The following is a 16,804-nucleotide window of genomic DNA, read 5'->3' as shown; positions in this document are numbered from 1 at the left end:
TGATGAGCTAGCACATCTGGAACATTTACCCCGAACAAGGTTCGGTAGAAAGTTTTGGGAAGCATGGAGAGGCAGGAGGAAATGTCTGTGACGTGGTGTCATGGGTGCACTGGGGATGGAGGCTGCAGTGTTTACAGAGCTCACCTTTCCTCGCGCAGGCTGAATGGAGAGAAGAAGTGAAGAAGCACTTTGAGAAAATCAAAAGTGAAGGGGCCTGTATCCACCGGTTAGACGAAGAGCTGATCCGCAGGCGCAGGGAAGAGCTCAGGTCAGCCCCCCCACTTCAGTCTCCCTGTCCTCCTGGGGAGCCTGAAAAGACTGCCCTCAAAGAGGCAGGAGCACATGGTGCTTGCTATAGGCTGGGTGAGTGCTCAGAGGGCGGGGGTGGGGAAGCTGGCTAACGGGATGCTGTTGTAAATAGACAGAAAGTTCTCCAATTCTGTGTGTCCTGGGGTGGCGGCAGGTGACAACCTCGCTCCCCTGCTTGCTGAGTCAAGACCTTACTCTGAGGTCCTTGCTGGATTGTAGATCAAGCTGGCCTAGAAATCACGAAGACCTGCCTTCCTCGGCCTCCTGGGTACGGGGATTGTAGGCCTGCACCACCACCCTAACTTCAGTATTATTTTTAATTAAAGAAGCTAGAAGAAAGGATTTGAAATGTTTCCAACATAAAGAAATGGTCATTTTTGGCGGAGAGTATCATAATTCCCCTGATTTTTCATTAATTCCTTATTAAATTATATGTCTGTGTCTGTGTGAACACATAGGTGCAGATGCCCACAGAAGCCAGGGCTCAGATCCCCTGGAGCTGGAGTTGCAGGTGGTTGTGAGCCACCTGATGTGGATACCGGGAATTGAACTTGGGTCCTCCGGAAGAGCTGTGCATACACTTAACTGCTGAATCATCTCTCCTGCCCTGGTTACCCTGCTTTGAACACTGTATGACAAATATATGTATCAAAATGTCACTGGGTACCATATAAATATGTACAACTTTTCTATCAGTTAAAAAGAATTAACATGTGAACAATAAAAAAGTTACCCTGTGACAGTTCAGTAAGAATCTTGCCACAAGAGTCTGAGGACCTGAGTTTGAATTCCCAGAGCCACATAAGTTGGGATATGGCAGCTATGATCCAGGAGCTCCTGGGGCAGGATGGGAGGCAATGCTAGGTACTCCCCAGGAGCTGTGGGCCAGCCAGCCTACACTGTACAATGCAGAGGTCAACAGCGGCCTCCAGCACAATTACCCGAGGAACAACACTGAAGGGTGATCTTAGACCTCCACACGCACACCATGGCATGTGCATGCCCATGCACATACAGCCACCTTCAACATGTGCACACCCGTGCACACAGCCACCTTCAACATGTGTATACCCATGCACACAGCCACCTCAACATGTGTATACCCATGCACACAGCCACCTTCAACATGTGTATACCCATGCACACAGCCACCTTTAACATGTGTATACCCATACACACAGCCACCTTCAACATGTGCACACCCATGCACACAGCCACCTTTAACATGTGCATACCCATGCACACACAGCCACCTTCAACATGTGCACGCCCATGTACACAACCACCTTCAACATGTGCACGCCCATGCACACAACCACCTTCAACATGTGCACGCCCATGTGCATACAGCCACCTTCAACATGTGCACACCCTCTCACACAGATACGTTCAACATGTGTACACCCATGCATACAGATACCTTCAACATATGCATACGCATGCACATTGCCACCTTCAACATGTGTATACCCATGCACACAGCCACCTTCAACATGTGCACACACTTCTTTGCTTATTTTTTACCTGCTGCTCTCACCTGTTTCCTCCTTTATGGTCCTCTGTGCACGAACCCTTAGAGCACTTCCACGGTTCTCAGTGCTATTAGAGCCAGGAATTTACGGGCTCTGGTTCCGGCCTCAACATAAGCACAGTTAGGCCTCTGGAACAAAATGCCTTAGACTTAGCAGTTTATGAACAGAAGAAATGTGCTGCCCATGGTTCTGGAGGTGGAGCACCAGGGAATTCAGTAGCTGGTGAGGACCCATCCATCATATCATGGTCCCCGCGTGTGTCCTCACACAGTGGAGAAACAAAAGGCTACCTCCAGGACCATCACCTATGGGTGAAGGTTTACATTTGAATCTGGGGGAAACACTGCAACCACACCAGCCCAGATAAGACCTGTGCCACGGATGGCGCGTGATCATGGAGTATGAGGACCTGAGTTTGAATTAAAATCAGTTGAATAATTAACTTTAAGTTATGCCCACTAATATTTGAATCTACTGTATTGTGCTAAGGCTGTGCCGTGTGCACAAATGAAGATTATAAAGAGCGCACAGACGGTATGCTTACTTTGTCTGTGGCCCCTGTGGCTGGAGGGGCCCTTAAGATCAAACTTGCAGCTCAGATTTCCTATCCCCACTCATTGTCTGAATCCTTGTGTTAAGAAACGTTTAAAAATGGAACCCCCTGGGGCTGGTGCTTTGAAGTAAGCCACCATGCGTGCTTCATTAGCGCTGACTTCTGTTCTCAGTCTTGCTCATCCTGTTTTCACTGACAGACATGCGCTGGATATTCGAGAACACTATGAGCGAAAGCTCGAGCGGGCCAACAATCTGTACATGGAGCTGAGCGCCATCATGCTGCAGCTGGAGATGCGGGAGAAGGAGCTCCTGAAGTAGGTATCCCACTGGTCCCAGCCGTTCCCAGATGGTCCCAGCCCTCGGGGCTCTGAGTCGTCTGCAGGATGTGCTGCTCTGGTGAACATGTGGATATTTTAGTTATTCCATCAGCTTTCCTTAGGACTTGCTGTCCTCAGTCCCTACCAAGGTGAGGCACACAAGTTAGCAGAGCTGCTGCAGGTCTGAGACGGGACCACATACTGGACTAACGTGTGTGTGTCACTCTGACACACGGTTCAACATGTGTGTGTCTCTCTGATACATGGCTCAGCCTGTGTGTGTCACCCTGATACACAGTTCAGCATGTGTGTCACTCCGCATGGTTCCTCTTCTGTAGGTAGGGAATTAGGAGGGTGTCTTCTGGTTCCATGGTCACCACCTTAGATCATCTCTGTCTTGACTTTCTACCAAAACTCGAGAGTGGCTTTTTCCTTCATCCCACAGGCGAGAGCAGGCCGTGGAAAAGAAGTATCCTGGGACCTACAAGCGGCACCCTGTCCGTCCAATAATCCACCCAAATGCCATGGAGAAGCTCATGAAAAGGAAGGGTGTGCCGCACAAGGCTGGAGTGCAGACTAAGCGGTGAGACAACTGTATCCATGCATCTGACGTTTAGATAAATGGTGGGGGGAGCTGGAAAAGGGCAGTCTCAGATGTCCAGATGTGGCCTTTCTGGGGCTTTCTAGCAGCGCATGGCTGCAGGTAAGGCCAAGTAGGAAGATGAGAGAGCATGGCACAGACCCCAGAAGTCTCATTTTTACTACCTGAGGCCCTCTGTCTCAGTACCAAACACAGGACAAGGACGTGTACAACAGGGACAATCAGATCTGGTTGAAACCGCATCCCTGCCTTATAGGTGTGTGACTTGAGACATGTCACTTGGCTTCTTTCAACTCCAGTAACCTCATGGGTAAATGGTATCATTATAGCACATGGGATCTCTCTCTCTCTCTCTCTCTCTCTCTCTCTCTCTCTCTCTCTCTCTCTCTCTCTCTCTCTCTCTCTCTCTCTCTCTCTCTCTCTCTCTGGTTTGGTTTTTTGAGACAGGGTTTCTCTGTGTAGCTTTAGAACCTGTCCTGGAACTCACTCTGTAAACCAGGCTAGCCTCAAACTCACAGAGACTCACCTGCTTCTGCCTCCTGAATGCTGGGATTAAAGGCACCACTGCCTGGCTTGGGATTTCTTTTTATTCTTATAACCCTTAGAAACAGAACTGAGTTAATTGTAATTCTTGATTTTTGACACAATGATCTGTGCATAATTTATCGGTATATTTACTTAGCTCTTCTTAATAATGTGTAACTCACCACCAATAATAAAAACAGGGCATTGATAAGTATGCATATGGAGCCAAGAGGTTCCCTGTGCTCTACCTTTAGAGGGAATTTTTATGACTTTTGTTTTATTTGGTTTTGTGTGTTTATTTGTTGGGCAGTTGCTCAGACTGGCCTCAAACTCAGTGTCCTCCTGCCTTAATCTCTTAAGTAGCCAGGGTAACAAGCATGTGCCCTCACACCCCACTACGAAGGTTGATTAATGTGAAATCACCTGTGGGGCATTGGTGTCCAAAAGCACGGTTTAATTTTTAAGAGATCATTCTTTCCCATTTATTTTTATGTTTTTACTTTTCAAGACAGGGTTTCTCTGTGTAGCCCTGGCTGTCCTGGAACTCACTCTGTAGACCAGGCTGACCTCGAACTCAGAGATCCGCTTGCCTCTGCCTTCTGAGTGCTGGGACTAAAGGCGTGCACCACCATGCCCAGCTTCTTTCCCTTTTCATAACACTTGCTTTATGTTGATTTAATCTCAGTATTAGAGAGTGGAGCTACATCTCTGTATAGAGTGTGTTTAGCTGGAGGGGGCCCCAAGTTCAATGCCTAGCACCTTCAAAACATCTTAGGATACTTCTTCGCTCCTTTCTGGAATTACCAAATGCTGTGGAGCCTCATCATTCTCTCCTTCCAGAGAACTGGCTCCTTCCCGTCAGGCTACTACAAAGGAGAGCATGTCCTAGGCTTGTAAGACTCCAGCCAAATGCAGTAAGAAAATAGGAAGGAGAAACACAAGCCAAGAATATATTTTATCTTTTAAATTTTTATTAACTTAGAAGTAGCAGGTTTTTAGGGCATCTTCATACACACTTAGATTTGGTTGACCCTCTGTGTCTTCTCTCTCTTCTTCCCTACCTCCCATCTCCATGCTCCCCCGTCCCTGCTTCAGCCCTTCTCCCCCTAGCATTCCCCCTCCACACCCAGGTTAGATGGATTCTGTAGCCCTCCCACTGGCCCCTTCCTAGTCTCCTGACCTCCACACACGCTCACGCACATAAATACACGCATCTACATTTGGAGCTGGGATCCACATATGACAGACAACATGGGAAGTTTGTCTTTCTGAGCCCGGGTTACCTCATTTAATATTACATTTTTCAGATCCATCCATTTCCCTGGATTTTTCATAATTTCATTTATCTTTGCAGCTGAATAAAATTCCATTGTGCATATGAACCTCATTTCCGCCATCCTCTCTTCCGTCGACGTATATGTAGTCTGCTTTCATTTCCTGTCTGTTGTGAGTTGAGCTGCAATAAATGCGTGTGCATGTCTCTCTGGAGCAGGGCATGCAGTCCTTCGGGTGAATTCACAGGAGGGGTAAAACTAGGTCAGATGGTGATTCTAGTTCTAGCTTGTGGAGGAGCCTCTTGATCTCCGTAGTGGCTACACCAGTTTACACTCCCCCCAAACGTGCCTACGATCCTTCCTCCGTATCTCTGCCAGCATTTGTTGTCATTTGTTTTCTTGGTGACAGTCACTAATTGAGGAGAGAAGGAATTTCAGAGTAGTTTTAGTTTGCATTTCCTTGGTGGTTAGGGATGTGAACCACTGTTCTTTTCAGTGTGTGTGTGTGTGTGTGTGCACATGCATAGGTGAGCACATGTGTACAGGTGCACATGTATGTATGTATGTATGTATGTACATATGGAAAGAGATCATTCTTGGCTGTTGTTCCCCAGATGACGTCCACATTGTTCTTTTGAGACAGGGTCTCACACGGCCTAGTGTTCACTAAGGAGGCTAGGCTGTCTGATCAGTGGATCCCAGAAATCTACCTATCTCTGCCTCCCCCTCTCCCGACTCAGCCTTATCCCCAAGCTGGGATTACAAGACCATGCCACTACACCTGGCTTCTTTTTAAACATGGGTGCTGGGGATTTATTTATTTCAAATTTATTTCCTCAAGCTTATGCGGCAACTCCGATGGGGGTAATTCTTCAGTTAAGGGTCCCTCTTGGGACCATGTGTCAAACTGACAGCCACATCTGCCATCACACTTTTTGGTAGGCCCTCCCGGCTTGGATTCTGGAAGGGCATAGAAGTCCATCTAAAAGAGAAGCCCGAGGTGGGGGAGAGCTGTGCCCTGGAGTAAAAGTCATCTGGGTCAAAGAATCAGTTCCTCCTTGTGATGACAAGCCAAGCCCTGTGATAATGGACGCAGCTATGAAGTGGCTGGCCGAACAGTGAGCGTGAGAGCGCATTACACGTTGTGACTGACAGGGTAGAGAAGGTCACTCTGGGGACACTTCTCCTCAACTCTCCTTTGGATGCCACCACAGCTTGTTACCAGCCCTGCAGGACTCCCTTGTCCCAGTAGAAGCCCTCGAACCCCTTCCATGCAGGTCCTCCCCACCGCTCAGGCTGGCCAGCAGGAGTGTCTGCTGCAGTGCTCTGGGGCTTGCACAGTGGTGTCTCAGATGTTACAACTGAGTTGGGAGGGGCTGGGGCAGTGTGCAGAGGGGGCTGCTGTCTGACCTCTTCCAACCCACCACATCTGAGTGCCTCATAATCAGCTGAGAGAGTGCTTCTGCTATTTCAAAAAGGAATGTGTGGACCTTCCAGCTCTAAAACCTCCTGCTGGTTCGTGTCCTGTCTGGTCCTAAAGAGGAGTGCTACTGTCTGGCGAGAAGGGAGAGATTCCGAGTCCATCCATCAGCTCAGAAACCACTTGTTTACATGTGGGCTGAGGTGTCCTCCTGCCCTTCACAATTGGTCCTGGAGGCACAGGAACAAGGAGGCCTCCTCCCGTTAGGATAGAAGTAGAATGTTAGGTTGGGGTGTAGCCCAGTTGGTCGAGTGCTTTTATAACACGCACAAAGCCACAGAGTCAGTTCCCAGTGTGGTATGAACAGGCACAGTGATGTGTGCCTTTTATTGCATCACTGAAGAGAAGCAGGAGCTCAAGGTGATCCTCAACAAAGTTCAAGGCCAGCTTAGCCTAGGGACCCTGTCTCATAGAGGAAGTAAACAATAGAAATCCCCTGTGCCTTCTTACTAACCCTTTCTTGCTGCCTTTGCTTAACCCCCTGGGCCTTCTCCCTACCAGACCCCTCCTTCCTATCTGCCTTTAGGATTTATTGAGTGCCTGCTTTATACAAGGATGGCTCTTTCCAGTAGACCCTGTCTAGACCAAACTCCTTGAACTGTTTAGATCTTGCCAATGAGCCTGGGGTTTGTCCAGTGGTACCATACCTCTCTCCTCTGTGATGGACATTGGACAAATGTCTGGTGTGAGCAAACCCTCATGCCCATTCCTTGCTGCCCATACCTGTGAGGGTACCAGGCTGACAGCCAAGATCCCAAGGAAGACATTAAGAATCTCATAGAACAAAGCTAGTGACCCAGAATCCAGAGGAATAAAAGCCGCCAGTAAGACAGCTCAGCTGATAACAATACACAAACCTGATGGCCTGAGCTCAATCCCCAGATCCCAGGGTAGAAGGAGAGAACCAACTCCTCACAGTTATACTCTGGCCTCCATACATGCAATGTGGAACATACATAAACATATGCGCGCGCGCGCGCGCGCGCACACACACGCACGAGCGCACACACACACACACACACACACACACACACACAATAATAATTAAATTTTAAAAAGAAATCACTGTAAGTAGACATTTAGGTTGTTTCCCAGATTTGCTATTTTAAACAGCACTCACTGTACTATTATAACATTAAGCAGCTCCCTGTGTGCACTGGGAAACATCCCTGTGTCAGCCAATGCTGACTGGGGGCATGTGAAGGCAGGTGGGTGACTCACACTAGTAGTTCCAGGACTCAGGAGGCTGAAGCAGGAGGATTGCCGTGAGGATGAGACCAACCTCGGCTACAGAGTAAGACCCGATCTCAAACAAACAGACATGCAATAACAAAAGTGTGTAAGGCTAGGGATGTGGCTGAGCAGGAGGGTGCTTGCCTAACAGGCACAAGACACCAGAGTTGAGCCACAAAGTTACAAATTTATAATCCAAGAGAATATTTTAAAGTTTGGCACATTTTACTCCAAGCATGTTTCGATGTGTTTGACACAATCTGTTCTTCTTCTTAGGCCAGACCTGTTACGATCTGAAGGTATCCCCAGTGCAGAAGTAGTTCCCACTGCGTCCCCTCTGTCTGGAAGTCCCAAAATGTCCTCATCAAGCAGCAAGAGCCGATACCGAAGCAAACCACGTCACCGCCGAGGGAATAGTAGAGGCAGCCATGGTGACTTTGCGGCAATCTTGAAAAGCCAGCCGACCCAGGAAAATGCATCCCACCCCACCTACCTGCATCACCCTCAGGCTCCATGCCCTCCTCTCCATCAGCATAGCCCCCTCCAGCAGCAATACCAGCAACCCCCTTCTGACCTGCCTCAGAGCCACCACCCCAGACTCAATATGCATGGGCAGGACATTGCAACCTGTGCCAATAACCTGAGGTATTTTGGCCCAGCAGCAGCCTTGCGGAGTCCACTCAGCAACCATGCTCAAAGACAGATGCCGGGCTCCAGCCCGGACCTCATCTCCACAGCCATGGCGGCAGACTGCTGGAGGGGTCCTGAACTTGAGCAGGCTGGGCCCTGGGGCTGCTGTCAGACAGAAGCCTATGATCCCTGTCTCCAGTGCAGACCAGAGCATGCTGGGTCTTTAGATATTCCCACCACTGAGCCAGTGGGAAGCGGCCCAGACTGTTCCAGTTCACCAGCGCACAATCCTCTTTCGGGAAACACCCAAGACTCCGAGAGAATGGAGGCCAATGGATTCAATGGCTGTCAATCTGGTATTTCTCATCAGTTCACACCCCCAATACTACCTCAAAAGACCCGGCCCCTTCAGAAGGTAAGGGATGACAAGAGTAGACTGTGTCCCTGCCATCAAATGTCATCACCCATGTGGTGCACGTTATAAAACTGGGCATTAAAAGGCATGCCGTTGGGAAAGGGTGAGACACCAAAAGTGGTGTTTCTTTTACTTCGAAGGCTCCTCCCTCCACAGTGCTCCAGTGCCAGGCCAGGGTGTGCATTTGGGGGGGTTACTGAACAGGGAGACTGGGATAACATATACTAAAGACATATAGCCAACATGTTTGCAAGCTATTGTCCTAGAACTCCAGCCTTGAGGGATGTCCCAAGGAAGTTTAGAGAATGGAGATTCCTGGTGCATGATGGCAAACATGGTCTTGGAGAAGTCACATAGTGACGGTTTCCCAGCATTCCTGCATCTGTTTGGCTACACAGCCTTTTAAAACCGGTGCTTCTTAATCCCCTCAGCACCAATGCTCTTTACAATGTAACATCAACAGCCATCTTGACTCAGCTAGCTCTGAATCCCGACACCTATTTGTCTCCTCCACTGGCTGCCTGGCAGTCCTCCATGATGTTGGAGATCTAAGCTTGGGAGTCACCAGTTCAAAGCCAGGGCTGTCTCCTTAGCACCTCTGTGAATCTGCCACTGTCTGTGCAGAGGGCCCAATAGGGCTGGCCAACTTGAAGACTCCTTGAATTAGTAAGTAGGAAGCATCTAGAATGGTGCCTAGAATGCAGCCTGCTTTAAATGTTAGCTTGCTTCACTAAGGACTCTACCAGGTTATTGTGAATATGGTAAACATTTAATCCTAGAGGGGGTGTAAGATGAGTTTGTTTGTTCAACTGGATACTTGGGAAAGGAGCTAACGCTGGGCACTATCTGCTCTCTCAGAACTGTGTTCCTTCCTCCAGGTGTGCCACTGCTGGCTGAGTAGAGGTCCATGTGTGCTTTCACGTGGCACACTGGATGTGAGCTAATCCATCCTGCACCCTCCCCAGTCCCTGTAGCCAGTAACACAGAGTCCACTATAATCAGTAACGTGGAGTCCATCCATCTAAATGGACAGGATGGCTGGTTGGCTAGTTGGTTGATTTGGTTTGGTTTGATTTGGTTTGGTTTAGTTGGGATGTGGGACAGAGTTTTGCTGTGTAGCTCAAGCTGGTCTCAAACTCAGAGTTCTCCTTTCTCAGACTCTTACGTGCTAGGTTTATAGGCATACACTACCGTAGCCAGCTTGGTTTGTTTGGTGGCTGAAGCCTTTGCCCCCAGCCATCTCACCAGCCTGCCTTTTTCCCACAGTTCTGTAGTCATCTCAGTGACCAATTTTAAAGCATTTTCGTCAACCCCCAAAGAAACCCACACCTTTTCTGATCCACTCCATGTCACATGTACCTTTGAACCGCCCTGCTGTCTTTTGGTGCCATCTCTAGCTCTGCAGACCCCAGAGCGTGCAGCACCCTCAGCCTCATTAGAACCACACACCTCGTGGCAGCTCAGCTTCCCTTTCCCCAGACGCGTTTCCATGGGGGTTCCTGATGTAACTGCTCATCTTGGCAATCAGGATTACTAACTCCAGCCCCATTAGTGGTGGGTCCGTCTAAGCTCTCAGGAGACTGTGATCCAGGGACTGTGGGTACAGACAGCTGATCTTACCCGGGGCCAATTTTCTGCACTTAGTGCCAGATGACATTCCCTCTGGGGAAGATTAGCTGTCCTCCGTTCATTTATGCAGCCTTTCACATCAGCCACAGACCCCAGCAACCATCTCAGCGGCCCCTGCCAACACGTAGACTCAGTGAAAATGCATGAAGAGCCTTTTTTAAAGAATGAAACGTGATGACCAGTGTTTTTATGCCATTGCACCTTCAGTGGAGTGCTTGAGTCCAAACAGGTTATTTTTACATTTAACACTGGATGACATTTAACACTGACATTCAAACACCGTGCGTCTTCACATGGCTGTAGTATTAGTGGGAAATGAAAGAGGAAAGAACGTGCTGGGCTTACAGAACTGGAAAGCCCCTTCCAGGTCGAGTTCCTATGAAAGGCCCCAGAACCATTCACGTTACAGGACAGTACCCGAAATCCAAGACCTTGTCAGCTTCCTCTCGGTCACCCCTCTCTGGACACCTGCACAGGGCCTCCACCGCCTGAAGGCAAAGGGAAAGTTATGTCTTCCAGCACTTGGTAAAGGGCCTGTTGCCATGGAAATGGAGTACATTGCTGCTGAATGGAGGGTTCATATGGATGTGTTGGTTTGGGTTGCTTTGCTTTGGTATTGGGGAGTTGTTTGTTTTGTTTGGGGGTTTGTTTGTTTGTTTGTTTGTTTTTGAGATAGCATTTGACTAAATAGCCCAGGATGGCCCAGAACTCACTCTGTGCCTGGCCTCAAATGTGCTCAGTCCATCTGCCTTGGCCTCAGGAGTGACAGGATTCCAGTAGTGTGCTACCCTACTAGGATGAGGACGGAGAAGTTTGAAGAGGCCATCAGCAGGCTATCACTAAATCCTTTAGAATGAAAATTAAATCTGTTTGAGGTAATGAGAGATGGGGAAAAGGAAGATTCCACAGTCAATAAAGGTCTTTTCCCCTTGTGCTCCTCAGAGTGGAGATGACTCCTCGGAAGAAGAAGGGGAAGTGGACAGTGAAGTAGAGTTTCCGCGAAGACAGAGGTAAAGCCCCCACGAGCCCATGACCGTGCTCAGTGTCGTGGGGACGCTCCCGAGTGTGCCACACAGGCTCAGCCAGAGGCCCGTCTGCAGCCACTTTACGGGGAGTTTGAAGTAAACACTGACATCTCCCCATCGCCATGTCTGACGGTTGCCCTGCACAGCAGGTCACAGGTCATCAGATTCACTTCCAGAGAACTTCACAGTGAGGAGCGTGAACACAGATCCACTGTCACACTCCAGAGCACAGCGTCCGGTTAGGGAGACGGGAGGGGTGGCACGTGTTTGTGGTGACTGGTGGTTCCTAGTGGACCTCCTTTGCTAGTCTCTTCACGCTGCTATAGCCAAATATCACAGACTAGGGAGTTTATAGGACAACATGTATTTCTCCCAGTTGTGGAAGCTGGGCAGTCAAAGATGGCAGTGACAGTGATTCCGTTCCTAGTCACGGCTTTCTTCCTAGCTTGCAGACAGCCACCTTCTTCCGGTATCCTCACATGTGAGAGATGGATAAATTAGAGAATGTGGTGGGGGCACAGTTCAGTTCATGGCTCCTCTCTACTTCTGTAAACGTTGCCTTTTAGTCTTCCTCTGGGGCCTGAGATAACAGGACCCCGTCACAGTGAGACAGCTAGCTACCCCTCCTCTGGTTAAGTCTGCGTGTTTTCCTCCAGGCCCCACCGCTGTATTCGCAGCTGCCAGTCATACTCAACCTTTAGCTCGGAGAACTTCTCTGTGTCTGATGGAGAGGAAGGGAACACTAGCGACCACTCAAACAGCCCCGATGAGTCCGCAGACAGACGGGAGGACCGCCTGGCCGAGAAACTAGACGACCTGCTGTCCCAGACGCCCGAGGCGCCCATCGAGATCTCCTCCCACTCAGATGGCCTGTCTGACAAGGAGTGTGCCGTCCGGCGCGTGAAGACGCAGATGTCCCTGGGCAAGCTGTGCGCCGAGGAGCGTGGCTACGAGGTGGGCACCTCTCCCTCCTCCTCATGCCACTGCGCCCTTCCCGGTTCTCTGGGGTTTAGAGTAGCATCCTAGTTTGCTTTCTGTTGCTGTGATGCGGACTATGGCCTAAAAGAACTTGGGGAAGAAAGGGTTGATTTCAGATTAAAGTTCACAATCCATCACTGAGAGAAGCCAAGGAGGCACCGAAGTAGAGCAGGGGCCTGGAGGCAGGAGCTGATGCAGCCACCATAGAGGACAGCTGCTGCTTCTGACTTGCTCCCGTGGCTGCCTCAGCTTGGTACAACCCAAGCCCACCTGCCCAGGGAGTGGTACCACCCGCAGTGGGCTGGGTCCTCCCACATCAATTATTAATCAAGAAAGCCACACCCAGACTTGCCTACAGGCCAGTCTGATGAAAGCGTTTTCTCAAGTGAGGTTTCCTCTCCTCAGATGACCCCAGCTTGTGTCAAGTTGACAGAACAACTAAGTAGGTTCAAGCCTCGGGTCCTTTATAATTTCCAATCAGTAGATAAAATGTGCACCGCCTCTGTGATATAGATACAAACGTGTAGCTGGGGCGTGGGGGTGTCTCTGAATAAGGACAGTGGCTCACAAGCGAGCCAGAGACATGAAATGTTCGAAAATCCCCACCCCTGCTCACCCCATCTCCCAATCCTGTTAGGGAACTGGGCATCCCTCCCTCCGTGCCCTCACTCTCCTCTGGAGAGCCAGGGGAGTGTGGTGTTTTTAAGTGTAAACCCTGGACTCAGACTCCCTAGACAGATGCAAAGCCAGCCATCTACCTACCATGTAACCTTGGGCAAGTTGCTTAGCCTCACTGAAGGTAAGTGTCCTTAGCTATAAAATGTGTGTGATATCTATCAAATCTATGAGAAATGGCCGGTTTCAGTAGGTGAGTAGATGGTTGTAAGTAGACTGGACTAGCAGATGTAAAGGACTTAGAGTAAGTGGTACCCGAGGCCCAGGAATGCTATGGAAACAGGATGTGAGTCAGCATCACCAACCTTACAAAGCTCTTTTCTCCATAAACTCCACCAAGAACAGTGTCACCACCTGTCTTTGTCAGCTCCTATAACACAGGAAGTGTTGGGCTCACCTTCAGTGAGGGTGGCAGAGGGAGGTAGGGGCTGCCAGGGGAAAGTGTGCAGCGTGCCCTCACTGACGGTGGTAGGAGAGAATTAAGACCTCTTGTCTAAACTCTGCAGAACCCTGTGCAGTTTGGAGACTCGGACTGTGACTCTTCAGAGGGGGAGTGTTCGGATGCCACTGTTAGGACCAGCAAGAACTACAGCTCTGCCACTTGGTGACAAGGGCTCTCCGTCAGAAGACGCTGGCATCTCGAATCCTCTCCAGCCCTAGACTCCTTCCACCTGCATTTGTCCAGGAGGAGTGGCCCCGTCCCAGAAACAAGCCACACTGACAGGAACATGAGATTTGTCAAATCTCTGGGAAAATACCCAAATGAAATTCCATCTCACTGAGCATTTCAATCAAGAATGGCAGGGATCTATTGTACTGATACTCCAGCTACTGTAACATTGATATTTATTTTTGTTGGACATTTTAACACTTTGTATTGTAAAGAGTGAACTATATATGATAACAGATACAATAATTTCTTTACAAAAAAAAAGAAAAGGAAAGAGGGTCTTTAGGAGCAACATTGGAGTTTGTGGGGCTGGGAGGTGTCACTGTCGCTTGAACATGGGACCAGGTCTTTTTTGTCCAGACTTGAAGAGTTGTAATGAGACATACTGAACATTTACAATACAAGCCAAAAGAAACGCAGCCATGTTAAGTTCAACAGCTCATCAGTGCGAGGGATGGAAATGACCTAGAAGTTGAGGGATCCGATAGCCCCAAAGCCTCGGAGCTTACGCGCTTCCTCTGAGAGGGAAAAGCAAACAGAACTGGAACCGCACATCTGGAAAGGATTTCACTTCTTAAACACTAAGCAAAATCTGGCAGTAAAGGTTACAGTATCTTCAAGTCTTGCCCTTAGCAACAGCTTGCCTTTAAATGCTGCCACCGTCACGACCTCGACCAACGTGGTCTTTCAGACTCGGGTGCCATTTCTTCTTCCTTTCCTTCCACCTGTTGGTACTTTTTTCAGGAAGGGGAAAGGGTCTTGAGTTGGACAGGAGGACACTGGGTGGCATTAGGAAAACATACCTTTAAAAACATACCATTCTTCTTCAGGATGGCCATGTTCAGCGATACAAGCAAGATGGCGCAACCCCTCTCGGGACCCAGGTTGTCTATCTCCTGGAATCATATTGATTCACACAGACGGCAGCTAGGACGTGTGTGTCCAGTGTCCAGTCCCAAACCATCTTTATTTTTGTTCTCGATCTTACTCTAGCTTGGAAGCTTTGGTGGCTGTCTATCAGTGTAGCATACAAGGCAAACCAAGCAGCTTGCAGGAAGGCGGCCTGTCTCACCACGTTTTGTTAAATGCTTCTGTCTGTTTTCATTCTGAACCACTGCAGTTTTGTTTAGGTAGGTTAGGAAACTTGTAGAAGGAGCAGCTGCTGCTAAGCAGGAATTAGGATTACTTTAGTATCTCAAAAGCATGTGATTCTTCCTGTGTCCAGAGTCCTGCCTGGGCTATGAAAAGTACTCCAGGTAATTTGTGGAGTCTTGGCTTGCAGCAGGAAAGGTCTCACAGCCCGCTGAGGGCTGGATTGCAGGTGGGCCCCATGCCTGGCTTAAAGATGTCTTAACTAGAATTCGTATACGTGTGCATTGGTCCGATTCCTGTCTCCAATGCAAGCTTCTGCCAAATCTGAACTTGCTAGATTCTGACATTTCATCCTGTAAGGATGTTAGGTTTTAAGACATTCCAACCCCAATGGAAACGGTGCCCCTGGCTGGGGGTCGCTGACTGCATCAGCCAAAACTGAAAAGCAGGAGGGGACTTAGAGCCGGCCTTCTGTTTGACCTCTCCTTTGTTTACACTTTATGTTGAGACACTGATTTTAAATTTTAGTGTCTATAATTTTTAGCTCATAGGAAGGATGAAGGAAAATGTTTAACTGGGAAAGCAGTATTGTTTTGTTAAATTATTCCATTTTGTATGAACTGTAGCAGGACTACACAGGAGAGCTTAAGTTATGACATTCTTATCCTTGTTGTTTTCCTTTATGTTGTCATAATTTTCTGTTGACCAGAAGGTGTGGCTTATGACGTAGCACAATGACTGTTTCTTGCTAACCATGGATTATTATGGGCTTCTGTGGGCCTAGTGAGGGTCTGGGGATGGAGCTGCCTGTGGGATGCCTGGTATTCCTCAGTGTACTCCCTGGTGGTTTCCCTGGCTTGCTGAATGCAGCCGCGGCTCTGAGGGGGTGTGTTCTGCCCCGACAAATGTTGGGTACACTGTGATGATTTTGTTTTTAACTGATTGTAAAATCTCCCGAATGGGCAGATGACCAAGTTGATGAACAAGTCGTTCAAAAGTCCCAAAAGTTATAAACTTTCTCCTCCAATGTCTTAGAAATAAAATCATGGCACTGAAGTAGAGGCGAAAAGAGATTTAATGCTCAGAGAGCAAGACAAAGCATTTCTGCGGAGGCTCATGAGGCAGTTTCAAGAGTGTACAGCAAAGCAAGTCATCGCCTTCCCACTGAGCCCCACAGATTGGGAAGAGGAGAAAGATTAGAACAAAGAGAAGTACGTAATGCCAGTCACGATCTGCTTCTGAAATAGACATGAGTTCTAGGAGGTGGGAGCATTTGGGGGTCACAGGGCTGGGGAATGACATTAGAGGCACCATTCCCTCCTCCTCCAGCCTCAGGTCCCTTATTCCTTGGAACAGAGACTCTTTATATCCAACACAAAGCAGAACCAGCTGTTTATCCCATTCCATGCCCACCTTTAGTGGCAACAGAGAAACACAAAGGCCAACTTTTGTCTGGCACCTTTCAGTGTTGGTCCTCCCAGGAAACGCACCTGCTACGTCAGTCTTCATTCTGAATCCCCGTCCTCCCTGTCCATCATGCTAAGGCCACTTTTATCTGGCTTAACTGTCATTGGCATGCTAGGGGTGTGGTGTGGACTCCAGTCATTCGCTGTACCATCAAGATAGGAGTAAAACCCACACCTTTTGAGTAGAATTACTCCCCCACCTTCTGCCCAGATCCTGCCCTGGAGCAGGAAACTGGAGTGTGTTTCCTTGAGAACACTGTAGTCAGCAGAACTCTAAGTGGAGAGCCCAGGGAACATTAGAACCAGCTCTCCAGTGCCCTTAGCTGCCACCATGCGTTGGCACTTTGAGAAGCCTTGCCAGGGCAATCTCAAGCTTCGTCACTGGGTGCAGGATGAAC

The 16,804-nt window shown here is 48.9% G+C and overlaps 1 protein-coding gene across 2 annotated transcripts in view; it reads left to right on the top strand.

Moving 5' to 3' along the window:
* Window positions 1–15,996, top strand: part of Map3k13 (mitogen-activated protein kinase kinase kinase 13) — a 107,344-nt gene extending 91,348 nt beyond the window's left edge. For both annotated transcript variants that reach the window (XM_038346616.2, XM_038346615.2), the window contains exons 8-14: window positions 159–268; window positions 2,594–2,710; window positions 3,159–3,296; window positions 8,103–8,871; window positions 11,443–11,510; window positions 12,182–12,479; window positions 13,685–15,996. In XM_038346616.2, the coding sequence (XP_038202544.1) occupies window positions 159–268; window positions 2,594–2,710; window positions 3,159–3,296; window positions 8,103–8,871; window positions 11,443–11,510; window positions 12,182–12,479; window positions 13,685–13,786 (1,602 nt within the window). In that variant the 3' untranslated portion in view covers window positions 13,787–15,996. The remainder of the gene's footprint in view (window positions 1–158; window positions 269–2,593; window positions 2,711–3,158; window positions 3,297–8,102; window positions 8,872–11,442; window positions 11,511–12,181; window positions 12,480–13,684) is intronic.
* Window positions 15,997–16,804: the final 808 nt, after the last annotated feature.

The sequence above is a fragment of the Arvicola amphibius genome, chromosome 10 (genome assembly GCF_903992535.2).
Source record: "Arvicola amphibius chromosome 10, mArvAmp1.2, whole genome shotgun sequence".
Classification (NCBI taxonomy): Eukaryota; Metazoa; Chordata; class Mammalia; order Rodentia; family Cricetidae; genus Arvicola; species Arvicola amphibius.
The sequence above is the reverse complement of the archived record's forward strand: the minus strand, read 5'-3'. Positions and strand labels throughout refer to the sequence as shown.